General features: G+C 35.8%; 1 protein-coding gene and 1 non-coding gene across 14 annotated transcripts in view; one reads left to right on the top strand and one right to left on the bottom strand.

The window, feature by feature from the left end:
* Positions 1 to 1,556: 1,556 nt before the first annotated feature.
* The window catches only part of MED23 (mediator complex subunit 23), a 44,850-nt gene continuing 20,309 nt past the window's right edge, over positions 1,557 to 26,097 (bottom strand). For 4 of the 13 annotated variants that reach the window (XM_072833888.1, XM_072833881.1, XM_072833895.1 and 1 more), the window contains 18 exons: positions 25,558 to 25,703; positions 23,908 to 24,153; positions 21,933 to 22,075; positions 21,509 to 21,722; positions 20,040 to 20,203; positions 18,045 to 18,179; positions 17,358 to 17,482; positions 16,027 to 16,232; positions 15,758 to 15,938; positions 14,201 to 14,371; positions 13,542 to 13,758; positions 11,529 to 11,765; positions 10,392 to 10,557; positions 9,548 to 9,620; positions 7,908 to 8,122; positions 6,414 to 6,534; positions 5,136 to 5,267; positions 1,557 to 2,888 (listed from right to left, as the gene is read on the bottom strand). In XM_072833888.1, coding sequence (XP_072689989.1) covers positions 2,721 to 2,888; positions 5,136 to 5,267; positions 6,414 to 6,534; positions 7,908 to 8,122; positions 9,548 to 9,620; positions 10,392 to 10,557; positions 11,529 to 11,765; positions 13,542 to 13,758; positions 14,201 to 14,371; positions 15,758 to 15,938; positions 16,027 to 16,232; positions 17,358 to 17,482; positions 18,045 to 18,179; positions 20,040 to 20,203; positions 21,509 to 21,722; positions 21,933 to 22,075; positions 23,908 to 24,153; positions 25,558 to 25,703 — 3,060 coding nt within the window. In that variant the 3' untranslated portion in view covers positions 1,557 to 2,720. Of the gene's footprint in view, positions 2,889 to 3,160; positions 3,206 to 4,061; positions 4,912 to 5,135; positions 5,268 to 6,413; positions 6,535 to 7,907; positions 8,123 to 9,547; positions 9,621 to 10,391; positions 10,558 to 11,528; positions 11,766 to 13,541; positions 13,759 to 14,200; positions 14,372 to 15,757; positions 15,939 to 16,026; positions 16,233 to 17,357; positions 17,483 to 18,044; positions 18,180 to 20,039; positions 20,204 to 21,508; positions 21,723 to 21,932; positions 22,076 to 23,907; positions 24,154 to 25,557; positions 25,704 to 26,097 lie in introns of those variants that run through there. The other 9 variants (XM_072833885.1, XM_072833884.1, XM_072833894.1 and 6 more) reach the window with 7 other exon arrangements.
* Positions 16,793 to 16,939, top strand: LOC140637456 (U4 spliceosomal RNA). The gene has a single exon (XR_012034568.1). It is a non-coding gene; the product is annotated as a U4 spliceosomal RNA (small nuclear RNA).

A 26,097-nucleotide genomic window follows, 5' to 3' on the forward strand; every position in this document is an offset into this window, starting at 1 on the left:
GCTGAAATCCTCAAACAACCCAAACACTCATCTTGGCTCAGGCATATAGTGAGGGAAGTGGAATAAAATAAATAAGAGTAAACTACAATTGATCCTTGAACAAGGGTTTGAATTGCATGTGCCCACTTATAGAAATATTTTTTTTTTTTTTTGATACAGCACAGCAACATAAAATACATGTTCTCTTTCTTAGGATTTTCTTAGTAACATTTTTTCTCTAGCTTTACTGTAAGAATATAGTATATAATGCATATAACATATAAAATATGTGTTGAATGGCTGCTAATGTTATCAGTAAGGCTTTCAGTCATTAATAGGCCATCAGTAGTTAAGCTTTTGGGGAGTCAAAAGTTGTAAATTTCCTACCCTTGCATGGTTTAAGGGTCAGGTGTATAATCAAAACCAGGGAAGCGAAGTCTTCCCCTTCTCCTTCCTCAACTTCTATAGAACTTGAGTGGATCTGTAATGAAGTCCATCCCATGAAAGGATTTTTATTGCTGTAATAGCTATGTGTTAAAGAGCCTCTATCACCTGATTTTTCACATGCAACCTAGAATTTTAGACCTGTAGACACTACAGGCTCTGTAAGATAAGTATTTTACTGAATTACTTTTAGATAAGAGCAGTTGTGATGGATCTTAAAGTATAATGTTCAATACTGTAGGCACATAGGGTCATTTAAAAGATTAAAGCTTAATAAAATTCATTTCTGCATTTCAAGTGCTCAGTAGGCACATGTAGCTTCTGACTCTGTATTGGACAGCACAGATTGAGAATATTTCTACCACTGTAGAAAGTCCTGTTGGACACAGCCACTCTAAAATTACTCTTAACTTTCAGAAAGAAAAACTTTCAGGATACAATGAATATATAGGCATTATTATTTTCCCCTCAGGTGCATTCTAAAACCAAATAAATCTATCTTCTTCTAATGCCTGATTAACAATTCTTTCAAAAGCCTATTTCAGGAAAATCACATCCCTGTATTTTTAGTTGGAGAGGAAAAAATGGAATTTTTAATAAATTAACTGGAATGTATTTGTCCTTAAGAAAGTGACACTGATTTTCACTTCCTTTATTGTGGGTATAATATCAGCGTCACAATTATTTCCATTCTACGATCTCAAGACATATTCTTCAAGACAGTGAGAACATACTGAAACTATGTTAAAAGCAATACTTGAATTCATTTCTAGCTTAAAATTTCTGGAGAATTTTAAGGATATTATTAACCTAGAAAAATTATTTATACAATTAAAGAAATTTTAAGCTGGACTTACATGGCAAATAAAGATTTAATGATTAGAAAAATATGAACCACAAGGAATATAAAGGTCTAAGAGGAATGTATTTGGAAATAAAGATCTGAAGTATGGTTTGTCAAACTTCTCTGATTCTTTATAAAAAAAAAAACCCAACAAAAAGCAGTAACTCTTAATTCCTAGGCCAATGTCAGTCACCAACTATAGTGCACAACCCATAGAAACAGCCCAGTTCTCTGTTGTAACCCAGTCAGCATACTGCCTGGAACACAGCAGACACTTGTTCAGACTGAATAAATAATCAAACCGTTTATTTATCCAACAGATTTTACTGATTATTTTTCAAGTCTTTTACAATCTTAATGCCATTCTCTCTCTGCCCAAATTAACAGTTTGTCTTTCAAAATCTGATAAACCCTAAAGAACCAAAAACTATGCTATATTTAAAAATACAAATACTTAAAAATTTTAAGATTTTTTATAAAAATTTAAAGAATCGCATCATAGGCCAGGTCAAAGTGTCAAACTTGGAAAGCAATTAATTTGTTTTAAATAACAGAGATTGGAGAATCACCATTTAAGCATGATTTTATTAAGTGTATGCATTTCTATGTTATTTATTTTTTAAAGATTTTATTTATTTATTTATTCATGAGAGACAGAAAGAGAGAGAGAGGCAGAGACACAGGCAGAGGGAGAAGCAGGCTCCACGCAGAGAGCTTGATGTGGGACTCGATCCTGGGACCCCACGGTCATGCCCTGAACCAAAGGCAGATGCTCAACCACTGAGCCACCCAGGTGTCCCTCTATGTTATTTTCTTACATGGCTTCCAACTCATTTCATACAATAAGTTCAAGTCCACAGCAAAGGCAACTAACTTGCCAATCTACGTTGATAGAACCATTAACCCATTTATTTGGAAGCCTATGGTAAAAATTTTAAGCCATTTTTAAAAGAATATGCAACTGTGTTTGGTCCTGAGATGCAATGAAATCTAGAGGCCTTCACTTGACAAAAAAAAAATCTCTTATCCCAAACATACACCAAAAGAGACTTATGTATAAAATCATTTGAGAACTCTTTTCCAATATATTTGAACACTGAAGTCATTAACAATAAAAATTAAAAATAAAACCAGTGGCTAGAATAAGAAAGACTGGAAGTATCTAATGAAACTCATTTGACCACAGATACCCTCCGTATTACTAGGTAGCACTAACAGTTATAGATATGGCCAACATGTAGCTTACTTGATCTCTTAGAGACAAAAATATAGATAGAGAGGTGGGAGTCATAAAGTATCAGTAGATTCATCGTTTGAATCAAAATAAGACAATCTGAACATCACTGCTTCTACTACACCACTATGTAGCCTGATTATGTTCAGATTTAATAGATTAGAGTCCATTTTCAAAGACAAATGTATTTCCATTGTCAACACCGTACATGAGAGGACTTCACTGAGTTACTGGTAATGACACTGGCACCTGATTAGACTGAGGAGCTGGAGACCCACTATTTATGGCTTGTGGAGGCACTGCAGGTGGTTCCATCTTGCTAATGTGTGTGATGAATCGAAGACGAAGTTTTAAAGCTGGTTTTAAATTACAAATAATCTTCTCTACCTAAGAAATAAACACATTAAAAAGTATTTTAACCAGAGAATTTCAACCTCCCACCCTTAAAAAAGTGCTTTATACACATATGGAGGCAATAAACTAGGGAGTGGATGAGAAGTTTCTTTATGTGTTTTATGTTTTAACAAAAGCAAATAAAATCATTTCTCTCTTACATGAGGAAAAAAATTGTGTTCTCCCTCAAACACATTATGTATGTGCATATGAGTATGTACATATAGTCTATATATGTATCAACTTACAAAAACATACTCACTTACCTAGCCAGCCAGTCATCCCACTGTGAAAAGTTAATATAGCTTACACTAGAAATTAAAAAAAAATTTTTTTTAAATTTTATTTATGATAGTCATACAGAGAGAGAGAGAGAGGCAGAGACACAGGCAGAGGGAGAAGCAGGTTCCATGCACCAGGAGCCCGATGTGGGTGGGACTCGATCCTGAGTCTCCAGGATCGTGCCCTGGGCCAAAGGCAGGAGTCAAACCGCTGTGCCACCCAGGGATCCCCTACACTAGAAATTTTATGCATCCAACCAGCTCACCATCCTTTTCTTTTTCAAATATATATTTTTAAGATTTATCTATTTAGGGATGCCTGCATGGCTCAGCAATTGAGCATCTGCCTTTTGGCTCAGGTCGTGATCCTGAGATCTGAGGATCGAGTCCCACATCGGGCTCCCTGCATGGAGCCTGTTTCTCCCTCTGCCTATGTCTCTGCCTCTCTCTGCGTCTCTCATGAATAAATAAATAAATCTCTCTAAAAAAAAAAAAAGATATTTATTTATTTATTTACTTGTGAGAGAGAGCGAGCAAGTATAAGTGGGAGGGGCAGAGGGAGAGGAAGAATCTCAAGCAGACTCCGAATTGAGCACGGAGCCTGACACAGGTCTCCATCTCATGACTGCAAGATCACAACCTAAGCTGAAACCAAGAGTCAGACACTTAACCAACTATACCACCCAGGCCCCCAGTTCACCACCCTTTTCAAATGCCATCATCACAGAAGCATGATTAAACTTTGAAGTTATATGAATAACTTATATCTGTAACATTTATCTATAAATTAATGTTTTGGTTTTGATTTATACTTGGAATTCAAACAAAATAATATTAGATCTACTTTTACTTAAAATATTTTAAAGAAATAAAAAACATCAAGCAGTTCCATGGTTTTCTTAGCTTTATTCAAATGTTCTTTGACCTTACCAGAAGAGATTGCCCAATAATTTTTCTTTTCTGTATTCCCTGTGTCAAAGTTTCTCAGGTCCAGATATAAAAGATATGCTAAATAAAACATTTCTGTATTGGTTCCCACTCAACTGTGACAATCTTGCTGAGGCAATAAGGGAGTCAATATCCTCCCCACCCCATGTCCCTAGCTCCAAGTCAAGAATCCAGTAGACTAGGATTCATAGGTTTAAATATCAGTTTACCTTCCTTTCCTACCAGAGAAAAAATTAACGTTAAGCTATGGAGGGGAGGTCATTTCACCTACCTGACCTACCTCTTCCCTCTGAAAGAGCCAAGCTTCTGTTTCCTATAGATAGGAAACTCAGTTATGATTCAAGGACATCCTTTCCATTTTCAGATCACTTTACTAGGAACTGGCTCTTTACATGCTGAGCAGAATGTGCCTCCCTTTAACTTTACTGGAGTTTATACGCCTTTTGAAGTGACACAGAACAAATCTAATGCCTATTCTGAATGGCAACCTTCCAAATAATGAGAACACGAACAATTCCCTAGGACTTTGAAAATTCAATCTAAGTACCTCCAGTTCCTTCAAATACCCTTTATGAATTATTCCCTTGATCTTCCTGGCTTCAGTCTTCAAGTCATGCTGCAATCTGTCCAATGTCCTCATAGTGCATACCCTAGTCACTGTGGCGAAAAGTAGAATCTCCTTCACTCATTACACAGCACCTCTCTGGTCTTTAAAAAGTAGCCATTCTGTATTGTTTCTTCCTAATGAGAGTACTATTTATCAACTACCTAGGTCTTTTCCAGATGTCCTGTTGCAAATATCAAGGGGAAAAGTATGAGAAATTATAACATGTATTCACTATTACTGGAATTACATATGTAGAATAATGTGCTCATAGCCTTAAAAAGGTCTGATAATATTAACCTTTTCCCCTTAAAAGAAAAAACATAACAAAAATACTCAAACAAAAGTATATCAACATATGTTCAAGTTTTCTAAAGTAAACATCATTAAAAGATAAAGTTAACTTACTTGTTCTTTTACGCTGTCACCAGTAAACATATACTTCATATGATATAGGAAGTCACAGATGGGATCCATGTAATTTAAGTGGGTGCTACACTGGTCTACATTCAGTAACATGTCATAAAATGCCACGCCAATCTATTTAACAAATAATATAAAATTATTTAAGTGGGCAAAAATGGTTCAATAATTTAGAATGATGCAGCTGGACTCCATTATAAGACTAACACAGAAAGACAGCACATTTGTTGAAGAATTGTCACTGATCATACAAACCTCTATGTGCATGGGATATATGATATGGTCTGCATCTTTTTTAAGATTTATCTATTTCTTTGACAGAGAGTTATATGTGTGTGAGAGCGTGCACATGAATGGGGGGAAGGGCAGAGGGAAAGAATCTCAAGTAGACTCCCCAGTGAGCAGGGAGCCCAAAGTAAAGCTCAATCCCACCACCCTTAGATCATGACCTGAGCCGAAATCAAGAGTTGGATGCTTAACCGATTAAGCCATCCAGGTGCCCTGATATGGTCTTCATTTACAAAGGAATCAAAGTGCTACAAAATGCTCCTTACTAGGGCTTAAATGCAATTTCTCTTCATATTTCAGTAATGTTCCTTAAAATAAAGAGATAGGGGATCCCTGGGTGGCGCAGCGGTTTAGCGCCTGCCTTTGGCCCAGGGCGCGATCCTGGAGACCCGGGATCGAATCCCACGTCGGGCTCCTGGTGCATGGAGCCTGCTTCTCCCTCTGCCTCTCTCTCTCTCTCTCTCTCTGTGACTACCATAAATAAATAAAAAAAAAAAAATTTAAGAGATAGATAATCTCCTTTCTAGAAACTATTTCTTAATGTCTGAGATAATTGCAGCTTCAGAGATACTTTAGGTTGTACCTCCTTAGTTCCATTTGGTGGCTCATACTTTAAGGTTCTACTTATCTCATTTTCTTTTCTCTATACTCTTGTTAGAGGTGACTGACTTCATCCATTCCCATGATTTTAATTAATTCCTCTGTCCTATAGTGCAGACTCTCAAATGTACTTCTCCATCCTTAACTTTCTGTTTAACTTTGAAAATGAGCATTTCCCCTGCATTTCTAATTCAATACATCCCACATCAAACTTGTTATAGGCATACTAAGTTATGGGTACACTAAATGCTCTAAAATTGTTCTTAGATCCTACTAAGCTAATTTCATTACTAATGGTTAGAATATATATTTTGGAAAACACTGGAAAAGAAACATTGATAGATTTTATCACAGGAAACTCATATTACAGTTTACCTCTATCATACACCGAGTTCTCTCTTGCTGAAATCTTTGTAAAAATGGTCCCACAAGATGGTACACATAAAGCAACTGGAATTCAGTCTTCACTACAGGAAGAAGGACTTCAGTGAGAAACCTAAAATTTGAAGATTAAAAATACAAATTTCTTGTGACTTCCAATCAGCTGAATTGTTTGAACTTGCTGATATGGCCTACCCACGTATTTGTATAATTTGTTACTTTTTGTAAAGTTTCTTTTTCTAAAATCTCATACTCTCATTGGCTATTATTCTTATTTGATTATCAAAATAAATTACTTCAGATTTAGGGGTCATTCTCAGCAGTAAAATTACTGAATGAATTACAGTATCCCCTACCTGAAAACTTGTGTTTTCCTGAAAACTTGTGTCAAGCCACTTTACTTTTACAAAAGACCTACATTATTAAAACAATAGCTTTTTGGTAAAAGCAAAAATTCTCTTTAGTTTTCTTTTGGGTAGCAAAAATAGGTACTAATGTAGGTTTTCTGTAAAAGTGTATTGGCGTAACATGAACTTTCAGAAAGGGGGACACACTTCACTCTATGTCATTTTGGCTTATGGAAGGTTTCTTAGGAATGCTCTACTTTTGAATAGCAGTAAAAAACTGTATTTGAAATAAAAAGAAAATAACCAATCTAATATAAATGCCATCCTCAAGAAATCTGAATCTAATTATACCAATTTTATAGTCAAGAAAAATAATCAGAAAATAGGCTAATATGAGTTATTCAGTTCAAAATGCAGCTTTTGGCCTCGGTGTCCATCGAAAGATGAATGGATAAAGACGATATGGTTTATGTATACAATGGAATATTACTCAGCCATTAGAAATGACAAATACCCACCATTTGCTTTGACGTGGGTGGAACTGGAGGGTATTATGCTGAGTGAAGTAAGTCAATTGGAGAAGGACAAACATTGTATGGTCTCATTCATTTGGGGAATATAAATAATAGTGAAAGGGAATAGAAGGAAAGGGAGAAGAAATGGGTAGGAAATATCAGAAAGGGAGACAGAACATGAAGACTCCTAACTCTGGGAAACGAACTAGGGGTGGTGGAAGGGGAGGAGGGTGGGGGGTGAGGGTGAATGGGTGATGGGCACTGAGGGGGGCACTTGACGGGATGAGCACTGGGTGTTATTCTGTATGTTGGCAAATTGAACACCAATAAAAATAAATTTGTTATTAAAAAAAAATGCAGCTTTTGGGATATATTCTGGAAAAAGCATGCACTTGACTAAACCTCTTGAAACTGTAATAGAAAATTAGATAGCAGATTATTTCTTGCACAAATTAATTTTTTCAAACAATTCTGAAATAAAGGAGCTTTTTCATTATCTAGAAACTCTAATTAAAACTCACTTTGCAAGTTAGTCTGTTGAATGAGACACACACCTCATGTGTAAATGAGATTAAAAAACACAAAATAAAAAAAGCAAAGTTTATTTAAGAAATCATAATACCTACTTGGGAATGAGAGAAAGTTGCCCAATGCTAGAATGGTGCCACACAGCATGTGCAAGAGCTAATGTATAGCTGCAGCTCATCTCGGAGTAGGACTGATGACAAGCAGTGAAATCAAAGAGGCGGAATGGATAGCCAACCCACTCTGACTCGGATGTCAAGCTGGGACTGCTGATAACACTCACAATTCGATCATGCAGGACAATCCAATATGGCTCCTTTAAAATCACAGGAAAGCCTCATGAAAAATTATCACTTATCCAGTATTCCACCCCATTTCCAATATCCACTCCAAAACCTAAAATAATGGCACTTTCTCATTCTTTAGTTTTTTTTTTTTTTTTTTAAACTTATCTAGCTTGTGTTTTGTGTAATGGAGATTTTGAAGGCAAAAGTGTGTGGCTTCATAGTAAGTCAAATTAATCAGTAAGAACCTGGGGATAAGCGTCTGAGTTAGAAGGCTCTGTCCAGGGATGCCTGGGTGGCTCAGTGGTTGAGCGTTTGCCTTTGGCCCAGGGCCTGATCCTGGAGACCCAGGATCGAGTCCCACATCGGGCTCCCTGCATGGAGCCTGCTTCTCCCTCTTCCTGTGTCTCTGCCTCTCTATCTCTCATGAATAAATAAATAAAATCTTAAAAAAAAAAAAAAAAGGCTCTGTCCAGTTCATTTAGTATCTGATATTTACTACACAGTAAATTGCTCTTACCAATACCTGTTATATAGACAACACTAGTAACTATATATAACTCAGAAGTCAATATATATATTTATATATAAATATTAGGAGGTGTGCAAGGAAAAAAACGATTGATTCAGAGAGGTGAATAATCAAACACGTCTGGAGAACACAGGATTAGACAATGTTATTGACACTGAAAGATCCCACAACAGACAACTGTGTGTCACAGAAGGGAGACCTCACATGAGGGACAGTCAAGGAAAGGTTCACTGAAGAAGCAGGACCTAAGCTGGCAAAGAATGAAGAGGCTTTTGAGAAGCCACCGAAAGGAAGAGAGGTTCTATATAATGTCTCATGCTGCAACACATTAGAAGTACTTAAAAGATACCTTAACAAGTATTATTTGCACAAAGGCTCTAGATAGATTAACATGTTAAGTGGTCAAAAGTAGATGAGATTTTAACATTTTTTATAAAAGATTTTATTTATACATGATAGACAGGGAGAGAGAAAGAGAGAGAGAGAGAGGCAGAGACACAGGCAGAGGGAGAAGCAGGCTCCATGCAGGGAGCCTGACATGGGACTTGATCCTGGGACTGCAGGATCATGCCCTTGGCCAAAGGCAGGTGCTAAACCGCTGAGCCACCCAGGGATCCCCTAGATTAGATTTTAATGTAAAAGTAAGGCTGGATAGACAAAGTGGGACCAAAGGATGCAGGGACCCACAGCTCAGGCAGATTTTTAGATCTGAAGCAAAAGACAAAACAGTCACTGTAGGTTTCTGAAGCAATAAGAATACAGAAATTTTAAAAATATGAAACACTTCCTTAATTGTGTGATGTCCTTATGCAGGGCATCTTATTTTTTTTTTTTTTTTTAGGGCATCTTAAATGTATCTTATTCTTGTGGAGACAAAGAACAACTGCATTCCATTACTACGTACAAATCATAGATATTAACTCACTGGTAGTGCAGTGATGATCAGTCCAATTGCATTCATCCATGCTGTAATATTCTCTCTTGGTACTAATGGCTGACTATAAGTGAAGAGAAAATAATAAAAATGTGAAATTATAAAAATATGTTTGATAATGGATCTTATTTTGAGAACACATACAATTCAGGGTTAACAACTAACCTACTCCAATAAAAGTACAATGGATTTTTATTGAGGAAAAATTTAATATACCCAAAAGCTAAATAAGGCTTTTCTTAGTTGCTTCCTTTAACAATGGCTGCTGGGATGAAAGACAATTTCCACATATTTATACTTCTCCAATCATTATCCCCTACTTAATATTGATCTTCAAGAAAGGAATCTTCGAAGATTATCTTTTTTCTTTTTTAAAGATTTTATTTATTTATTCATGAGAGAGAGAGAGAGAGAGAGAGAGATGGGGGGGAGGGGGTGGAAGGGTGGCAGAGACACAGGCAGAGGGAGAAGCAGGCTCCATGCAGGGAGCCTGACGTGGGACTTGATCCCGGGTCTCCAGGATCACACCCTGGGCTGAAGGCTGAGCCACTGGGGCTGCCCAAGACTACCTTCAGTGAGATGTTAACATTATTCCTAACTTACATGTCAAACAGCTACTAAAGAGTAGAGGTGGGAACAAACCCAGGTTTTCTGACCCCGTCCAGGACTCACTCCATTACATCTATATTACAAAGACAAAATCTGGGAACACAAGACAGTTACCATCCCATGTGCATCAGCCTTGGGACAACAGGTTTGTTTAACACTTTCAAATAAAATACCATTCTCTTTACAAATAAACAATGACTCTTATTGCATGAAACAGGATACACACCTTTTCAGGACAACATTTAGAAGAGCGTTTCCAACATCTTCGCCTGAAACAGCCAAGGCCATGAGCTCCACACAGGTAACATGTAGTGCATGGGCAGCTGGGTTGGGAAACTCATTGAATCTCCAGTCACAGTTTGGGAATGGACCAGGAGATTTGCCAGCCATTGGTGCAGATGGTTAAAGCAATAACTGTTTATGTTGAGATGAATGGCTCGAATTTATAGTGCTTTACAGTTCTCAAAGTGTTTCACATGTAAGTATCTCATTTTATTATCAACTTATCTGATTGTGAGCCCCCAAGAAGTGAAGAACAGAAAGTAAGAGGCAAATGATACGAACCAAATACACATTAAGTTTGACATTAACTGAAATGTACTGAGAGCAACCATAGGATTAACCACAAAGTATAATGGTTACTCTTAAACAGATGTGCTTTTGAAACTGTGACATGATAGCTAGAGATGCAACCAGAGTATCCCCAGGCTTCCTCCATCTATTTCTTTTAATAGTTATATGACAGTTGGTAAGAACATTACTTTATAATGAGTAATTCTTTTACTTCAAGAAACAAATGCTTTTGTATAGGAAAATAACTTACACCCATTTATGTAAAACTGCTCTACTTAGTAAATAGTGGCACGGTGTACAGAGTAAGCATAATGTGCTAATAACTTAAAACATGAAATTAAAATAAAGAACTATAATACAAAAACAGCATCCTTTTCATTAAAATGAGAGGAAAAAATAAGTTTTACTATTACCTATTAATATTTTAAAAAAGCATTTAAAGATTTACTTAAAGCAACAAAATTCTATGTTCTCCTGTAGGAAACAGATGTATTTACTACAATACATAGTTCCTTTTTTTTAGGAACTGAATTTTTTTCTTTGAAATAAACTTCATAAGGTCTGTTTTTTAGATATAAAATTTAATGGAGTAAATGCCTATCTGGCAACTAATTTGATGCTGCTAATTTAAGATTTCAAAACCTTTAACAAAAGTAAAAATAAAAATGATCATGAAAAAGTTGAAGTTTTGGAATATATAAAAGTATTACCTTGAAAAGATAATGTGTTCTCACAAATTAATATACAGTTATTTCTGAGGAGTCTAAAAAAATCACAATGAAAAGGATATTATCTACTAGTCTGCCAATCAATCTGCAATAGTAGGAGTCATCTGGGACCCACGGATTTTCTTCTCGAGCATTCATGCCACACTTCAGATATGTGTCACTTAGACACCAGCCTTGTGGCCGATTATCCTTGAGTGAGCCAATGATGGCATGGACAAGCTTTCGCTTGAGATGTGGGCGGTCTCTCAGGTGCATTTCGTAATAGTGTAGAGTATTATACAAATAAGTCACAGGGCGATCTGAGGAGAAGAAAACAGATCATCATAATGTTTATCTGTTTACCCACAATGAAAAACTAGCCCTCTGCTTTCAAGATTTCAAGAAACTCATGAAACTTTCACATGCAGAGCTATTGCATATAATAAATATTTTTATTTTAGGACAAGGCAGGTGGCTTCTAATAATATATACATGGTAGGTAAAGGAATATTCACTACAGTGCTGTTTACACTAGCAAAAAGATTAGAAGAGCCTAAATGGTCAAAACATGGCATATGTGGCATGAATGAGTTTTTTATGTACTGATACAAAATAGTCAATCCTAACACATTATGAAGGCATTAAAAACAAGGTGCAAAACAAAACAAAACAAAACAAAAACAGGTGCAGAACAATGTATATATATATTCTATATTATTTGTGGGGGAAAAAAATAACCCCAGAATATCTTTGGAAGGTACACAGGAAACTGGTAACAGTGGTCTCCTACAGAGAAAGAAACTGGCCAGCTGAAGGTTAGGATGGGGTTAACTACTTTTCACTGCATACCCCTCTGTACCATGTGGATATGTTACCTAATTTAAAAAAATGTTTTTTAAAGGAATGTTTGTTTGAACTTCATACCTATTCTGTAGTGCTAAAATTAAATTCAGATTTCTGGTTAGGAAGAAGGCATCTTAGATAAAGGACTGAGGAGAACTGCCCGCCCTGCCTGGAAAAAAACACTTTGTCCCCACAGTGGCTGCTCTAGGACTTTCACACTCCTATTGCTAACTCCACCATTCTCTGATCACCTGGTTTAAAACTTTAAAGTTGTCTTTGATTTTTTTTTTTCTGTATTCTCCTCACAAGCAGCAAATCATGTTCTGTTCCTTCCTCCTTGACTATTTGTCCCTTCTTTCTCATTTCCAATACTATCATAGTTGTCTAGGTACTAACCATATAACTGAAATTTTTGACTTAAGTCTTTGAAATGGCTTTCTCCTTCCAAAACGCTACCAATTACAACTACATTTATCTTTCTAAAATAATGCTTTCTATGCAATGACCTTACTCAATAGCTTCTTGATTACCTGCAGGTTATAAGATCAAAACTTCTCAGCCTGGCACTTACAGCGATCTACTGTCAGGTACAATGTTTAAATTCTCAATTTAGCCAATGAGGAGACTGTTTTCAGAATGCTGTGATTTTTCCAAAGGACTCCTGCCTAGGATGTTCTATTCTCCTTCCTACTTATATAAGCCACATATACCACAGATCGAATCCTATCATCCAGGAAGCCTGCCAAGACCTGTTAGTTCATAGTAACATCAGTCTGTTCTGAACTCATATCATACCCTTCTTCTCTACTCATTTGGCAATTAATCACACTGTAAAAGGGGGCATCTGTTGCACCTCACTTTTATTTCTGCTATTTAATACAATTGCCATGATCTACCTATTCATATTTTATGTCATTTGTTTTATATTTCATGGCATCATGACACAGCACTTATTCTCTCTTTTTTTTTTTACATTTTTTTAATTATGAGAGAGAGAGACGAGGAGGGAGAAGCAGGCTCCATGCAGGGAGCCCAACATGGGACTTGATCCCGGGACTCCAGGATCGCGCCCCGGGCCAAAGGCAGGTGCTAAACCGTTGAGCCACTCAGGGATCCCCCACAGCACTTATTCTCAAAACACTTTTATTAAAAAACAATTAAAATTCTTAGAATCATGATTACCCATATGGTCATGCCCAAACTACTTCTGTTAATTGAACTATAAGATAGAATTAAAATTTGAAAAAGCTTACCATGAAATTTATATAAGCCACCAAGGTGATCTAGTAGAGTCTCCAGTGATTTGGAAACTGGAAGCAATTCTAAAAATCTGTGGATTACTATATCAAATACTGGGAGAAATCGAAGACACACATTTCCAAAATAGATGGGTAGATAGGGAGACTGGATCTGCACAGGAGGATCAACCTGCTCTGCCAGGCCCTCAAAATATAGTTTCTCAGGGTATTTCTGTGGAAGTAAGAAAACAGCAAATGTTCAGGATATCCTTTTTTGTTTTCTTAAAAAAAAAATTAACCTATTTAAATTTGTCATCTTTAAAAGAATATGAAACCATGTTTATTTTTTGCAATGCAATGAAATAAATCTAGAGTCTTTTACTTGACAAAAATCTCTATTATCCCAAAGATATATCAAGAAATTTATGTATAAAGGAATTTGTAATAACCCTTTCATTTAGTATGTAAGTACTCAATCTACTAAAACCATAGTCTCGATAAATTCCTAACAGTAGAGATACTCTAACAGAATCTTGAGAAAGTTTAGAGAGTTAATTTCCTTTTCTATAGAGAGAAAACAATAGAACCACACAGAGAAAACAGCCAAACCAATTAGCCAAATACCCAAGAAGAGCTTAAAAAAGATTCACTAAAGCACTGATTTGAATTAGTACCTTGTGATAATTCATATGCTTGGTGTGCCAGTCGTTCTGTAGCCAGTGCTCTGGAGAATTTTCCTTCACAAAGTCACTTACTCGATTTCTAAAATCATTTGGTTTGAGTAACAGCAACTGAATTATGAAATAACAAACCTGGGCTTCATTTCCTTCATGACTACGCATGGCCTTTGGAAAACAACAGAAAAATGATATTATAATGTTTGAACTGTGCAAAAGCATGGCTTTGCTACTAGACAGTCTATGTTTGAATACACTAATATCCCACTACTATTAGAATTTCATTATATGTCTAATTTACCCTTAACTGTTCAGAATTCCCCCAAACATATTTAACTTTCATTTTTAATTTTTTGACTTAAATTTATTTTTTATTGGTGTTCAATTTGCCAACATATAGAATAATACCCAGTGCTCATCCCGTCAAGTGTCCACCTCAGTGCCCGTCACCCAGTCACCCCCACCCCCCACCCACCTCCCCTTCCACCATCCCTAGTTCATTTCCCAGTTAGGAGTCTCTCATGTTGTCTCCCTTTCTGATATTTCCCACTGCTTTTTTCTCCTTTCCCCTTTATTCCCTTTCACTATTTTTTATATTCCCCAAATGAATGAGACCATATAATGTTTGTCCTTCTCTGATTGACTTATTTCACTCAGCATAATACCCTCCAGTTCCATCCACATCAAAGCAAATGGTGGGTATTTGTCGTTTCTAATGGCTGAGTAATATTCCATTGTCGTATTTAACTTTCTTGCCCATTTTTGGTTCTCATCATTCCTTCTGCCCAAAGTGTCCTTCTTATTTCTTTTGTTGAAATCTAATCCACTGTCAAAATCTCTCACCTAGATAGATGTGGTTTCTCATTGTTGCCTGGTGATATTTTCCTTATATCTCTATCTTACCTTTGTATTTTACCAATTTATAGACAGCTCATTTCTCCTACTATATCATAACCATATTTATATTTATATTCCATAGCTAAGAGGTTAATGTTAACCAATTAAGCCACCCTAAATATCACCACTATAGTATTTTTTAAAAAGTAGCATTTTCCAGCCTGGCTCAGTGTCTTCTCTTAAAATTCTTCCTGAAATAGATATCAAGTCAAGAGGAAAAATCATTTGGGGAATACTGAGTGGCTATCAGAAATACTCAGTTCTGACTCTGACTGTCAAAGTATACAGAAATGATTATTAGCACTCTGCAAAGAAATAAAATGACTTTTTACCAGTTCCTGCCTCTAATGAGAGCCTTTGGGAATCAACTCAAGGCCTAATTGCTTGTACTTTTTACAGCATCACAAGGCCAGATCATGTCTGCCTTATTTACTTCTATATTTTCTGTGCATAGAACACAGCAGATATTTAATACACACTTGCTGAATGAGACAATGGGAAATCTCTAGTTCCTTAGGGAAGTGATAACAATGCTTGATTATAGTATAATTGCCTTAAATCCTTATAGATCATCAGCACAAGATCCATCAATCACACACCATGATCTAAAAGAGAGTGAAGTAGCTTAGAAACTTGTTCTTATAAGCATATTCTTACCAAGCAGAGAATCAATCTGTCCAATGTAACAATGTTATACTTCCATACCATGTCATTAAGAATTTCAATGCATTTGTTGAGTTGCTGACCTCCAGCTGATGTAGAGAACTCATATACTAAGAAATCTGCAAATGTTCTCACATGGGCTACCAAGGCCCTGGCTCCAATTCTTTCTAATACTCTGGAAAGCAGAGAGTAAAAACCAAGTTATATTGCTATGTGGTATAACAGCTTGTTAAATAGAATGCAGATCTAGGTTTCTGGCTTACCTATAGCCAATCTGATTAATATGATCTGTTTCCAAGAGCATTTTCCAGAGAAGACAAAGGAAGAGCGGAGGAGAGCCTTGCATAGAGAAGTGGGTAATGATGTCATTTTCATTGGTCATTGACTTCCACTTCCTATATTCCTCCTCCACATTTTTTTTCAGATTAAAACGGCTTTCCTGAGGTACATTATTCTGCTTGAAGAATGCCTAAAAAAAAAAGATCAAAAGTTTACTTTTATACTAAAATGAAGAGCAATGGCCAGAGTCAAGAAATCAGTTCTGGACTTGATTCTGACACTAATAAACTCTATGTGACCTCAGGTAATTAAGTAATCAAGGTGTGAATTTCTTTTTTTTTTTTTTTTTCAAGGTGTGAATTTCTATAATGGGAAAATATAAAGGCTTGACTAGATAATCTCTAAGATTCCTTTCTTAGATTTCCTAAATAGATATTCCAAGCAAGCCTGAATTCAAAGCTTCCTCAAACATCTGTTGATATTTCTGTTTGTCTTTGGGAAAAAGAAAAAAAAAAAAAAGAAAGAAATTATGCGCCTTTTGGTTAAAGATTTTAGTATCTCTAAAAGGAAAATCCATTATACTAAACCAATGGGTCTCAGACCTCCTGTTTTGGAAGTTCAGCAGTCTGTATCTGATCAAGCCCTCTAGATAATTCTACCAAGTTTGAGAGTTACTTGCCCTAGCCCTGTTGGAAGTTCTATAAAGCAGATATTCATTATGCTTAAACTTTTCTCTGAAAAGTAGAGGACAGCTTTGCGCAGTGGCAGTATTGCAGCCAATGAGGTCTATCCGAGGCACGATTATTGCTAATTGAAAAGTAGAGGACAGATGAGGTTTTCCTTTTTCCATAGTATAAAAGCCAAGTTTGTAGTTTTTCTCTCTGTATGATTAAAAAAAAATTCAGTCAAGTGCAACAATGTGTATTCTATGAAGCTCTGTTAAGTTGTATCTCTCCCCATTTCAGTTCTAAAAAAGAGAAAGAATTTTTCAGGTAATGTGTTAATTCTCACAACATTCTAAAATTGTTAACTAATAACATGAAACCATAATTAAATTTTTAGGAACGTATCCAGGCCTAGAGTAAGTCAGGGAACAACTCAAGAGACTTTGGAATAGTACAGGTTTTTAAAAAAAGAAACAGAAGCTAATTTCCTTTGGATATCGCTAAAACCAGCTCTCTAGAATTAATGGGAAGAAATGAATTAATGGGAAATTAATGGGAAGAAATGAATTAATGGGAAAAAATGATTTCATATATACTAAATGGAAGAATGATTTTGTATATATTCAATATGTAATTCAAGACCAAATTACCTGTAGTGGGCCTGGAAAACAGCTAAGAGTGTGTGATGCCCAATTATGAGGAGTAAAACTCATGATGGTCTGAAGTATGTCTTTACACCAAGTTCCCTGAATTGAATCAGAGCCTGTAAAAAAATCTAAACATAAACAAACAGAGGTAATCCAGATATAAATGATCATACCCATAATTCATAAATGGTATCATAGAAAAAGTTATGTACACGCATTGAATTCCATGGCAATACACTCACTGCTTAACTAGTTATATTCAGTTTAGACCTAAATTTTCTTAGTTTATGAATGATTTGAATGATTACATTAGTAAACATGAACACAATTAGTGAAAAGAAGACATTTCAATCTATTTTTTTTTTTTAAGTAGGCTCCATGCTCAGCATGCCTCGGGCCTTGAACTCATGATCCTAAGATCAAGACCTGAGCTGAGATCAAGAGTTGGACATTTAACAGACTCTCAGGAGCCTCTGTAATCTTTTTTTTTTTTTTTTAAGGTTACAGAGCACCAATGATCTAATAGTGACATAGGCCCACCATGATCGCTCATGTAGTTCAGTCTGACAATGAGGTATCAACACTTTATTGAGCCAAGGAAACAGAATTGAGAAAATATATCTTTTCCAGTGGTTGAAATAGCTATAGACTATAACTCTCTAAATCAAGAAGGTTAATTTATTGGGACACCTGGGTTGCTCAGCGGTTGAGTGTCTGCCTTTGGCTTGGGTCGTGATCCCGGGGTCCTGGGATAGAGTCCTGCATCGGGTTCCCTGCAAAGGAGCCTGCTTCTCCCTCTGCTTGTGTCTGCTTCTCTTTGTGTCTCTCATGAATAAATAAATACATAAATAAATCTTAAAAAAAGGGTTAATTTATGTAAAATAAGACAGTTTACACAGATGTATCTGAGGTTGCAAATTCAGTAACTATTTCTTTAAAACAGCAGTTCTCAAAGTGTGGTCTGTGGACTCTGTGGGTCCCCAATATCCTTCCAAGGATTTGATGAGGTCAAAACTATTAAAATAGTAATACTAAGATAGTACTAAACTTTTTACTGTGTTCATATGTGTACCAATGGGGCAAAGGTAATGGTAGGGAAAACTGCTGGCCCTCAGAACAAGTCAAACAGTGGCACCAGACTATACTAATAGCCACTGTAATCTTCACTATACTCTCACTAGGCAGCAGGGCGGGGTGGGAGGGGGCCCAGGTTGGGAGAAAATGCAGGTTTTACTCTAGAATATCCCTGAAGTAGTGAAAAGGACTGTATCTTAGCCCTTAAATACATCTAATTTTGTTGTGATAAAAATGGAAGTATGCAGTGTCCTAGCTACACACTGAAGTATGATGGGCATCTAAAGGAAAAGTACTTGTGCAATTGTCTGAATATCGAATTAAATTAGCTCTTTTTTTTAAATGGAATTCCATTTTTACTTGAAAGAACATCTGACAGAAAAACTACAGTTATTCAGACTTGGGCAATAAGCAGCATTTTCTTGAACAAAGGGAACCTATTACTTCAAGGAAAACAAATGACCACATCTTTTGCCAATGATAAAATTTGACTTTTCAAATGAAAAATCAAAGTTTTGGAAAACTTCTATCCACTACTATAAGCCTGATAGTAATCCAAAACTTAAAGATTTTCCTAATGAAATTTGCAGTGATATTAACAAATGTAATTTTATGATATTGCATAATGAAGTGTGCCAACACTTATGAGATCTACGTAACTCATTGAATCAATGTTTTCCAAAAACTAATTCATGAAGTTATAAAATATGCCTGGATAAAAAAAAATCCATTAGGTATGCAAAATAGACCAAAGGATTATAATGTAATAGAGTACAAAAAGTTTACTGAATAGAATTTTGGATCTACACTGCAACTAACATTTAAGAAACCATCACTTGTCCAATTTTGTGTGACATCAAAGAACATTGGCAATTATCTGAAAAGGCTATTAAGATACTCCTCCCCTTTCCAACCTCTTACCTGTGTGAGGATATATTTTTTTCAGTTCTAAAATAACATATTTCAATAGATGAAATGTAGAAGTAAATATGAGTATCCAGCAAAGCTTCCTTTACATTAGATATTAAAGAGAGATGCAAAAAATGTGAAACAATGGTGCCTTTTCTCACTAAAATTTTGTTTTGAAGAATATATAGCTTATTTTTCACAAAAAAAGCCATTATGCTAATATGTAACAAGTTTAATATTAAGTGAATCAAAAAATATTTAAAAAGCATCTAATAACTCAGTATATATTAACTAAATTGAATTCAAATAAAAAATTTTAAAAGCATCAATCTTGATAACTAATAAAGTAAATATTGATATAATCCATATAAATGGAAAATCTTTGGGAATTTCTTTTTTTATTTTTATGAGTATAAAGTGGTCCTGAGACCAAAAACCTCAAGTACTACTATTTAAAAATGATGTAAAAAAAAAAAAAAAATGATGTAAAAAAGCTGAAAACTGAAGCTCAACGTAGTTAAAGTGATAGTACACAGAAGAACCTATATTAATGGTTGAAATGGTGAAAGTCTTAACACAACTTTTTTTTTTTAAACAAATGAAATGGATCTTTTGAGTATATTATCCTCTTAATAATCAGTAGGGACATAGCATACTTTAATTCATCTGTTTTTGTTGTTGGTGGTTGCATGTTCACTGTACCTGTTACGTGAGTTGCTCTAGCTAAGGTCAGTATCAAGGCTCGGTTTAGCTCTTCAGATTCTGCAGACAGCACTGTTTTGGGATCACTCAGGAAGCGTGTGAACTGTGGCTGTACCTCTGAGCTCCCTAATGCTGTTATAAGCCTAAGTGCAGTGCTCTCAACACTGAAAGAAGAACAAAAAGAAATGTGAAAAAGTTGCATATAAAATTTCACAATTATAGAATTAAATCTAAATCTAGGTTAATTAAACTGGAAAAAAATATGCAAACTATGAATTCCTCTTCTTTGATTAAACACACACACACACACACACACACACACACACACTTCTCCTTTATGTGAGAATGAGCTTTGTTTAATATGTTTTAAAAACCTGAGTGCCAAATTTTATAACAAAACCGTCTGACAATATTTACACACTTGAAAAAGACAGCTTGTAGCTTATAGGACTAAACAATTTCACCTGGATATACAGCACTTCAAAAATTCTATTTTTCAATCTGAAATATATTTTCACTTAGAGCAAAATTAAAGGAACATAATAATTTAATGGTAATCTGAAGTGTATTTAAATCCAACATTCAAAAGGGCTAAATTAGAACATTTTGTCAAAGGCCTTGGAAGTAATTATTCTCAGGCCAAAGATCACTAGGCAAGGACTAAACTACCTTAATAACTTTCTATTTATTTATTTTAAGATTTTATTTATTTGAGAAAGAGAGAGTGACAAAGAGTACGAGTAGGGGGGTGAAGAGAGGGAGAAGCAGACTCCCTACTGAGCAGGGAGCCCGTCTTGGGGGTCGATCAGAGGACACTGGGGTCATGACCTGAGCCGAAGGCAGATGCTTAACCAACTGAGCCACCCAGGCACCCCATTAACTTTCTATTTAAAGAGCTACCCTCAGGGCACCTGAGTGGCTCAGTTGGTAAGCATCTGCCTTCTGCTCAGGTCATGATCCCAGAGTCCCCAGATCAAGCCTCATGATGGGCTCCCTGCCCAGCAGAGAGTCTGCTTTTTCCTCTCCCTCTGCCACTCCCCACACTCATGCTCATGCTCTCTTGTTCCTTGCACTCTCTCACAAAGAAATAAATAACAGATCTTTAAAAAATTAAAAAATAGGGATCCCTGGGTGGCTCAGTGGTTTAGCGCCTGCCTTCGGCCCAGGGCGTGATCCTGGAGTCCCAGGATCGAGTCCCATATCGGGCTCCCTGCATGGAGCCTGCTTCTCCCTCTGTCTGTGTCTCTGCCTCTCTCTCTATGTCTCTCATGAATAAATAAATAAAATCTTAAAAAAAAAAATTAAAAAATAAAAAGCTGTCCTCTACTTCTTCTGTATTGGAAATAAAATACTCTAGAAGCAGAGGAAATTTATGACAAATGAATACAAATACTATAAAGGATTAAATTTCCCGTGTCCAACAAAGTTTCTAAGAAATCTAAAGGAAAGATCATCATCCAATAGCTCACCAGAGATGGAGCTGGTTCTGGTTTGTTTGTGCAACTGCGGCTAGAGTATGAAGATGGCTCAAGAGCTGCACTCTGTAATGAGGCTGGATGTGGTGCATCCGGTAGCTAAACATCTCAAGAAGTGTGTGTAAGATCCCCCAGGCATGGGACTTGAAAACAGTTGGCAAAAGTTGACCTTCAGGAACAAGACAATTTAAGGCACCAATTATAAAAGCTGTGAATTCAAAGACATTGAAGAAAAGTCACAGGCAATAAAATCTATGTAAGACTTGATCATGAACACATACACACACACGCGCGCACACACACACACACTTTCCAAAATTTTTCCATAATTCCTTCTTTAACGTTAAGGAAAAAAAAATCCATACCCTAATCAGAATATCAAGTTAATGGTTATAAACACCAGAAAGTCCTGTCTTACTGATAAATCCTTTGATGCCCAAAGACTCTATTTCCATATAGACCAATAAACGACTGTACGTTTCCACTAGGGCTGGAGCCAAGGCCACACTGGATTTTGCATGAGCAAGTTTTATCACTCTGGTAGCGATGCTATGGATAAGGCTGAGGAAAAACAAAGAAAATCCATATATATATATTTTTTTTCCATATATATTTAAAAAATATTTATTTATTTATTCATGAAAGACACAGAGAGAGAGAGAGAGGCAGAGATAGAGGCAGAGGGACAAACAGGCTCCATGCAGGGAACCTGATGTGGGACTTGATCCCAGGTCTCCAGGATCACACCCTGGGCTGAAGGCTGTGCTAAGCCAGTGAGCCACCCTACCCGGGGTTGCCCAGAAAATCCATATTTTTGACATAGATATAGCAGTTACTTTACTTATATATAGGGAGCTTGGTATAAATCTAAACTTATATAAATGAAATGAATGAGCTCCATTTTAATCATTTAAGTTGTATAGGACACTTGGTAGTGATGCACTGTATAATCTGAGATTAATTCTGGTTTCCATGGTGCTTTCAATGTGCATCAGGATCCCTTGCTCATTGAAAAGCAAATTTGGGTATGACTCATAAGAACACACTGGAATTGAAAAAAAAAAAAAAAAAAAAGACTAAAACAAAAACCAAAAAAAAACCCCAAAATAATTTAAACAAAAAGAACATGTGTGAATGGTTTTAGTCTGTTTTTCTTTTTCAAATATGTAACTAAAACTATTTGAGAAATTAAATGACTTTTATTATAGAATTACTTAAAAGAGTGCTAGGATCTAAACATTGAGTCCTAACAGGGCTTTCCTCAACTCTGTCACACAAGCAGGCAAAGCACGCATATGATGCTATGATAATGTTTCCCACTAGAAAAAGAGCATGGCTCTTCTAGCACTGATGCCCCACAGATACATTCTTTTTTACCTAAACAGTGTCTGAAGTTTGAGCCAATACTTAAGAGCTAATGGACTAGATATAAAAATCTGGAATTCTAGCCCTTCTCAAAAAAAACTGAGAAGATATCTTCTAGATATACTAGTCTACAGTCTTACATTATAGAAATTAGCTAAAATGGCAGCACCATGAGGTAAGGCCTGCAATGCTTCAGTAAGCCTCAAGTCCTTCTACATATGCATACGTGCATGTGCATGAATATCTGGCTCTCTCACTCAGCAGCATGTGGCACTCACTCATATAGTCAGCTTGGCTCCTACGGGTACTTGAGGCTCTAGAATCACATCCAACAGAGCCATTTCTGTCTTTCAGAAGCCATAATGTCAATTCTAAAAGCATCCTATTAATAATCAATTCAGTACAGGCATTATAATTTTCATATTCCTGGACTCAGCTTTTCTACTTCCAGCAAATTATTTAATAGAAGTAGATTATGAGTAGGTGCAAAGACAGCCATAAAGGTAGTTTTCATAGCCATCATTAGAATACTAAGATACTGCAAATAATTCATGTCCAACAATGTGGAACTGGCTAACCAATCAAATATAGCCACACAAAAGACTTCTTTGTAGCAATTAAAATAGATGTTTTTAAAAAACTCTAGACCAAAAGAGGTGTTTGATAGATTATTATGGGGAAAAGTTGGTTACAAAAGACTATTGCAGTTAAGAATCCATTTTGTTAAGAGAAAAACCCAACCCATAAATACATATATTTATACACAGGAAAAAAGACTGAGAACATATACCAAAAAATTTTTATAATGCTTATTTTTCATTAAGAGATTATGGCAATACTTTCTTGAGGTTTATTTGTGTATTCTAGAATTCTTATAATAAATAATATCATTTTTAAATAAAATAAACCTAATCATTAAAAAAATGTACCTGACCATAAAACATGCACATACATAATCATGAAATAATCCCTATACTATGCTGATATCAATTCCCCAACACAGGACCAAATAAGTAAAAAGAACATACCTCATTTTGGCATGAACTGTCAGTGAATCCAGCAGATTCATGGGTAAGGGAGTAATCGATGCTGAAGCCAAGCAGCTCGTTCCAGGAAGAGGTACTCTCATAATCCCATTTCCATAAATAGTTTCTACCAGAGCTCCCATGGGCAATGTAAAACATTCTGAATTTGTAGAGTATGCATTACACAGCAAGGCAATCTTATAATCATTCATTTGTAAACTTTTATTTCTGAGACTCTGCTGTAGGAACCTAAAATTTCAAGGACCATTAAACAGTAAAAAATGCAAATAATTCCCAGAAAGTTACCTCTGCATTTTTAAAAAAAGATTTACTTATTTATTTATTATAGAGAGAGAGAGAGAGAGAGAGAGAGAGGCAGAGACACAGGAGGAGGGAGAAGCAGGCTCCATGCAGGGAGCCCGACGTGGGACTCAATTCAATCCCAGGACTCCAGGATCGCGCCCTGGGCCAAAGGCAGGTAGGTGCCAAACTGCTGAGCCACCCAGGGATCCTTTAACTCTGCATTTTAAAAAAAATTTATTTTCATAAAATGATTTACTAATACTACCTTTATTCCTATGGGTATTACAGTTTCTGCCCAAAATGTAGAGTGGAAATATATAAAAGTTTGAGCAGCATTTTAAAAAGAACTTAAGTAATCACAAGATATCAATTAACGGATATTTGTTAAGTATTACTACATTATAGCACTAAGGTTCAGATAATGAAGAAATAACTCATGAATTCATGATCTAGATTTCTATTTATTATCTATCTGGTTAAGCACAACAAGGTGGCTTCATTAAAGACGTCACTGTGAAAGACGATTAAGGAATGCCTCCTAAAGGGAAAGTCAAATAAAATGTGAAGTCTGCCTACCCTATACTCTCCTATGAAGAGACTTGACAGTCGTAGTCAGAAGTTCTAGGTGGGAAGTTCTGGTGTTCTTAACACCTGTGACTATCTAAAGCCAAGTCCCATCTAATAAGGGCATCTTCTCTGAGTAATCACAGCTCTGGATATGATGTAAGGAGGCACACCAGCCAGATCAGCTCAAATAGTCTGGTGGCCCAGGGAGTGAAGACATATGTCAGATCATGCTCAGATCCTGAATACCTAAGAAATTTTGAAACATTTTCACATGCTTTTGGAAATTAAAAATTTTAATTAAGGGGCGCCTGGGTGGCTCAGTGTTTGAGCATCTGCCTTTGGTTCAGAGTGTGGTCCTGGCATCTGGGATCAAGTCCTGCATCTGGCTCCTTGCGGGGTGCCTCCTTCTCCTCCCTCTGCCTATGTCTCTGACTCTCTCTGTGTCTCTCATGAATAAATAAATAAAACCTTTAAAGAAAAAAAAAACTTTAAGGTAAAGCATGTAAAAGCAAAAATTAGACTCGGAAATTAAATATAAATATAAATATATATATATATTTTATATAAACACACATATAAACAGAATTAATTTTCTAGTTGTTTTCTGGATACAAGTATTGGCTAGTTTCTCTTGGTAGGCCGTTTGCACATTAAATATTCACCTTTATCCTTAGTGGGTGTGGGGAGATTTCCATACTTCATACAAATACTGACACTAACATTTGTCCACACCACACCACTTATTAATTAAAAAAATCAACTGTTAAGCTATGAATTACTTACTCATGGTGAAGCTTTAGGGAATGAGGTATTGGAATCTGTAGCTTGGAGTTGTCATTTTGGGCTTTTCTATTGAGATGAATCCAAATGCAAGTCATTGCAAAGGCATGAGTTGACTGGGGTTTGTTAATATCAGGAACTGGAATATACTGAAACATAACAATTTGCATATTATGAGAAAGAGAATTAACTAATTATATGTATTCTAATAAATATGTATTCTAATAATCCTTTGCTGATATACCTCTTTTTTTGATATACCTCTTTTTAAAAATACACTTTATTAATTTAGCATTGATTGTTCTTTGACTATTCAAGAATACAAATCAGAAGATCTAACAGCTATCAAATACTGAAATTATTACAAGATTGTTTTTACTTGTGCTCACTTTGGCAGCACATATACTAAATAAAATAAGATTGTTTTTACGTGCCAAGAAATTAACAGAAATTCACTCGTGCTTAGTTGGGTTTTTTCTACTGTCACAGGGCATTCAAAAACATTAAAAAATTTATATTATTATTTTTTTAAATTTATATTAT

The sequence above is a fragment of the Canis lupus genome, chromosome 7 (assembly GCF_048164855.1).
Source record: "Canis lupus baileyi chromosome 7, mCanLup2.hap1, whole genome shotgun sequence".
Taxonomy (NCBI): Eukaryota; Metazoa; Chordata; class Mammalia; order Carnivora; family Canidae; genus Canis; species Canis lupus.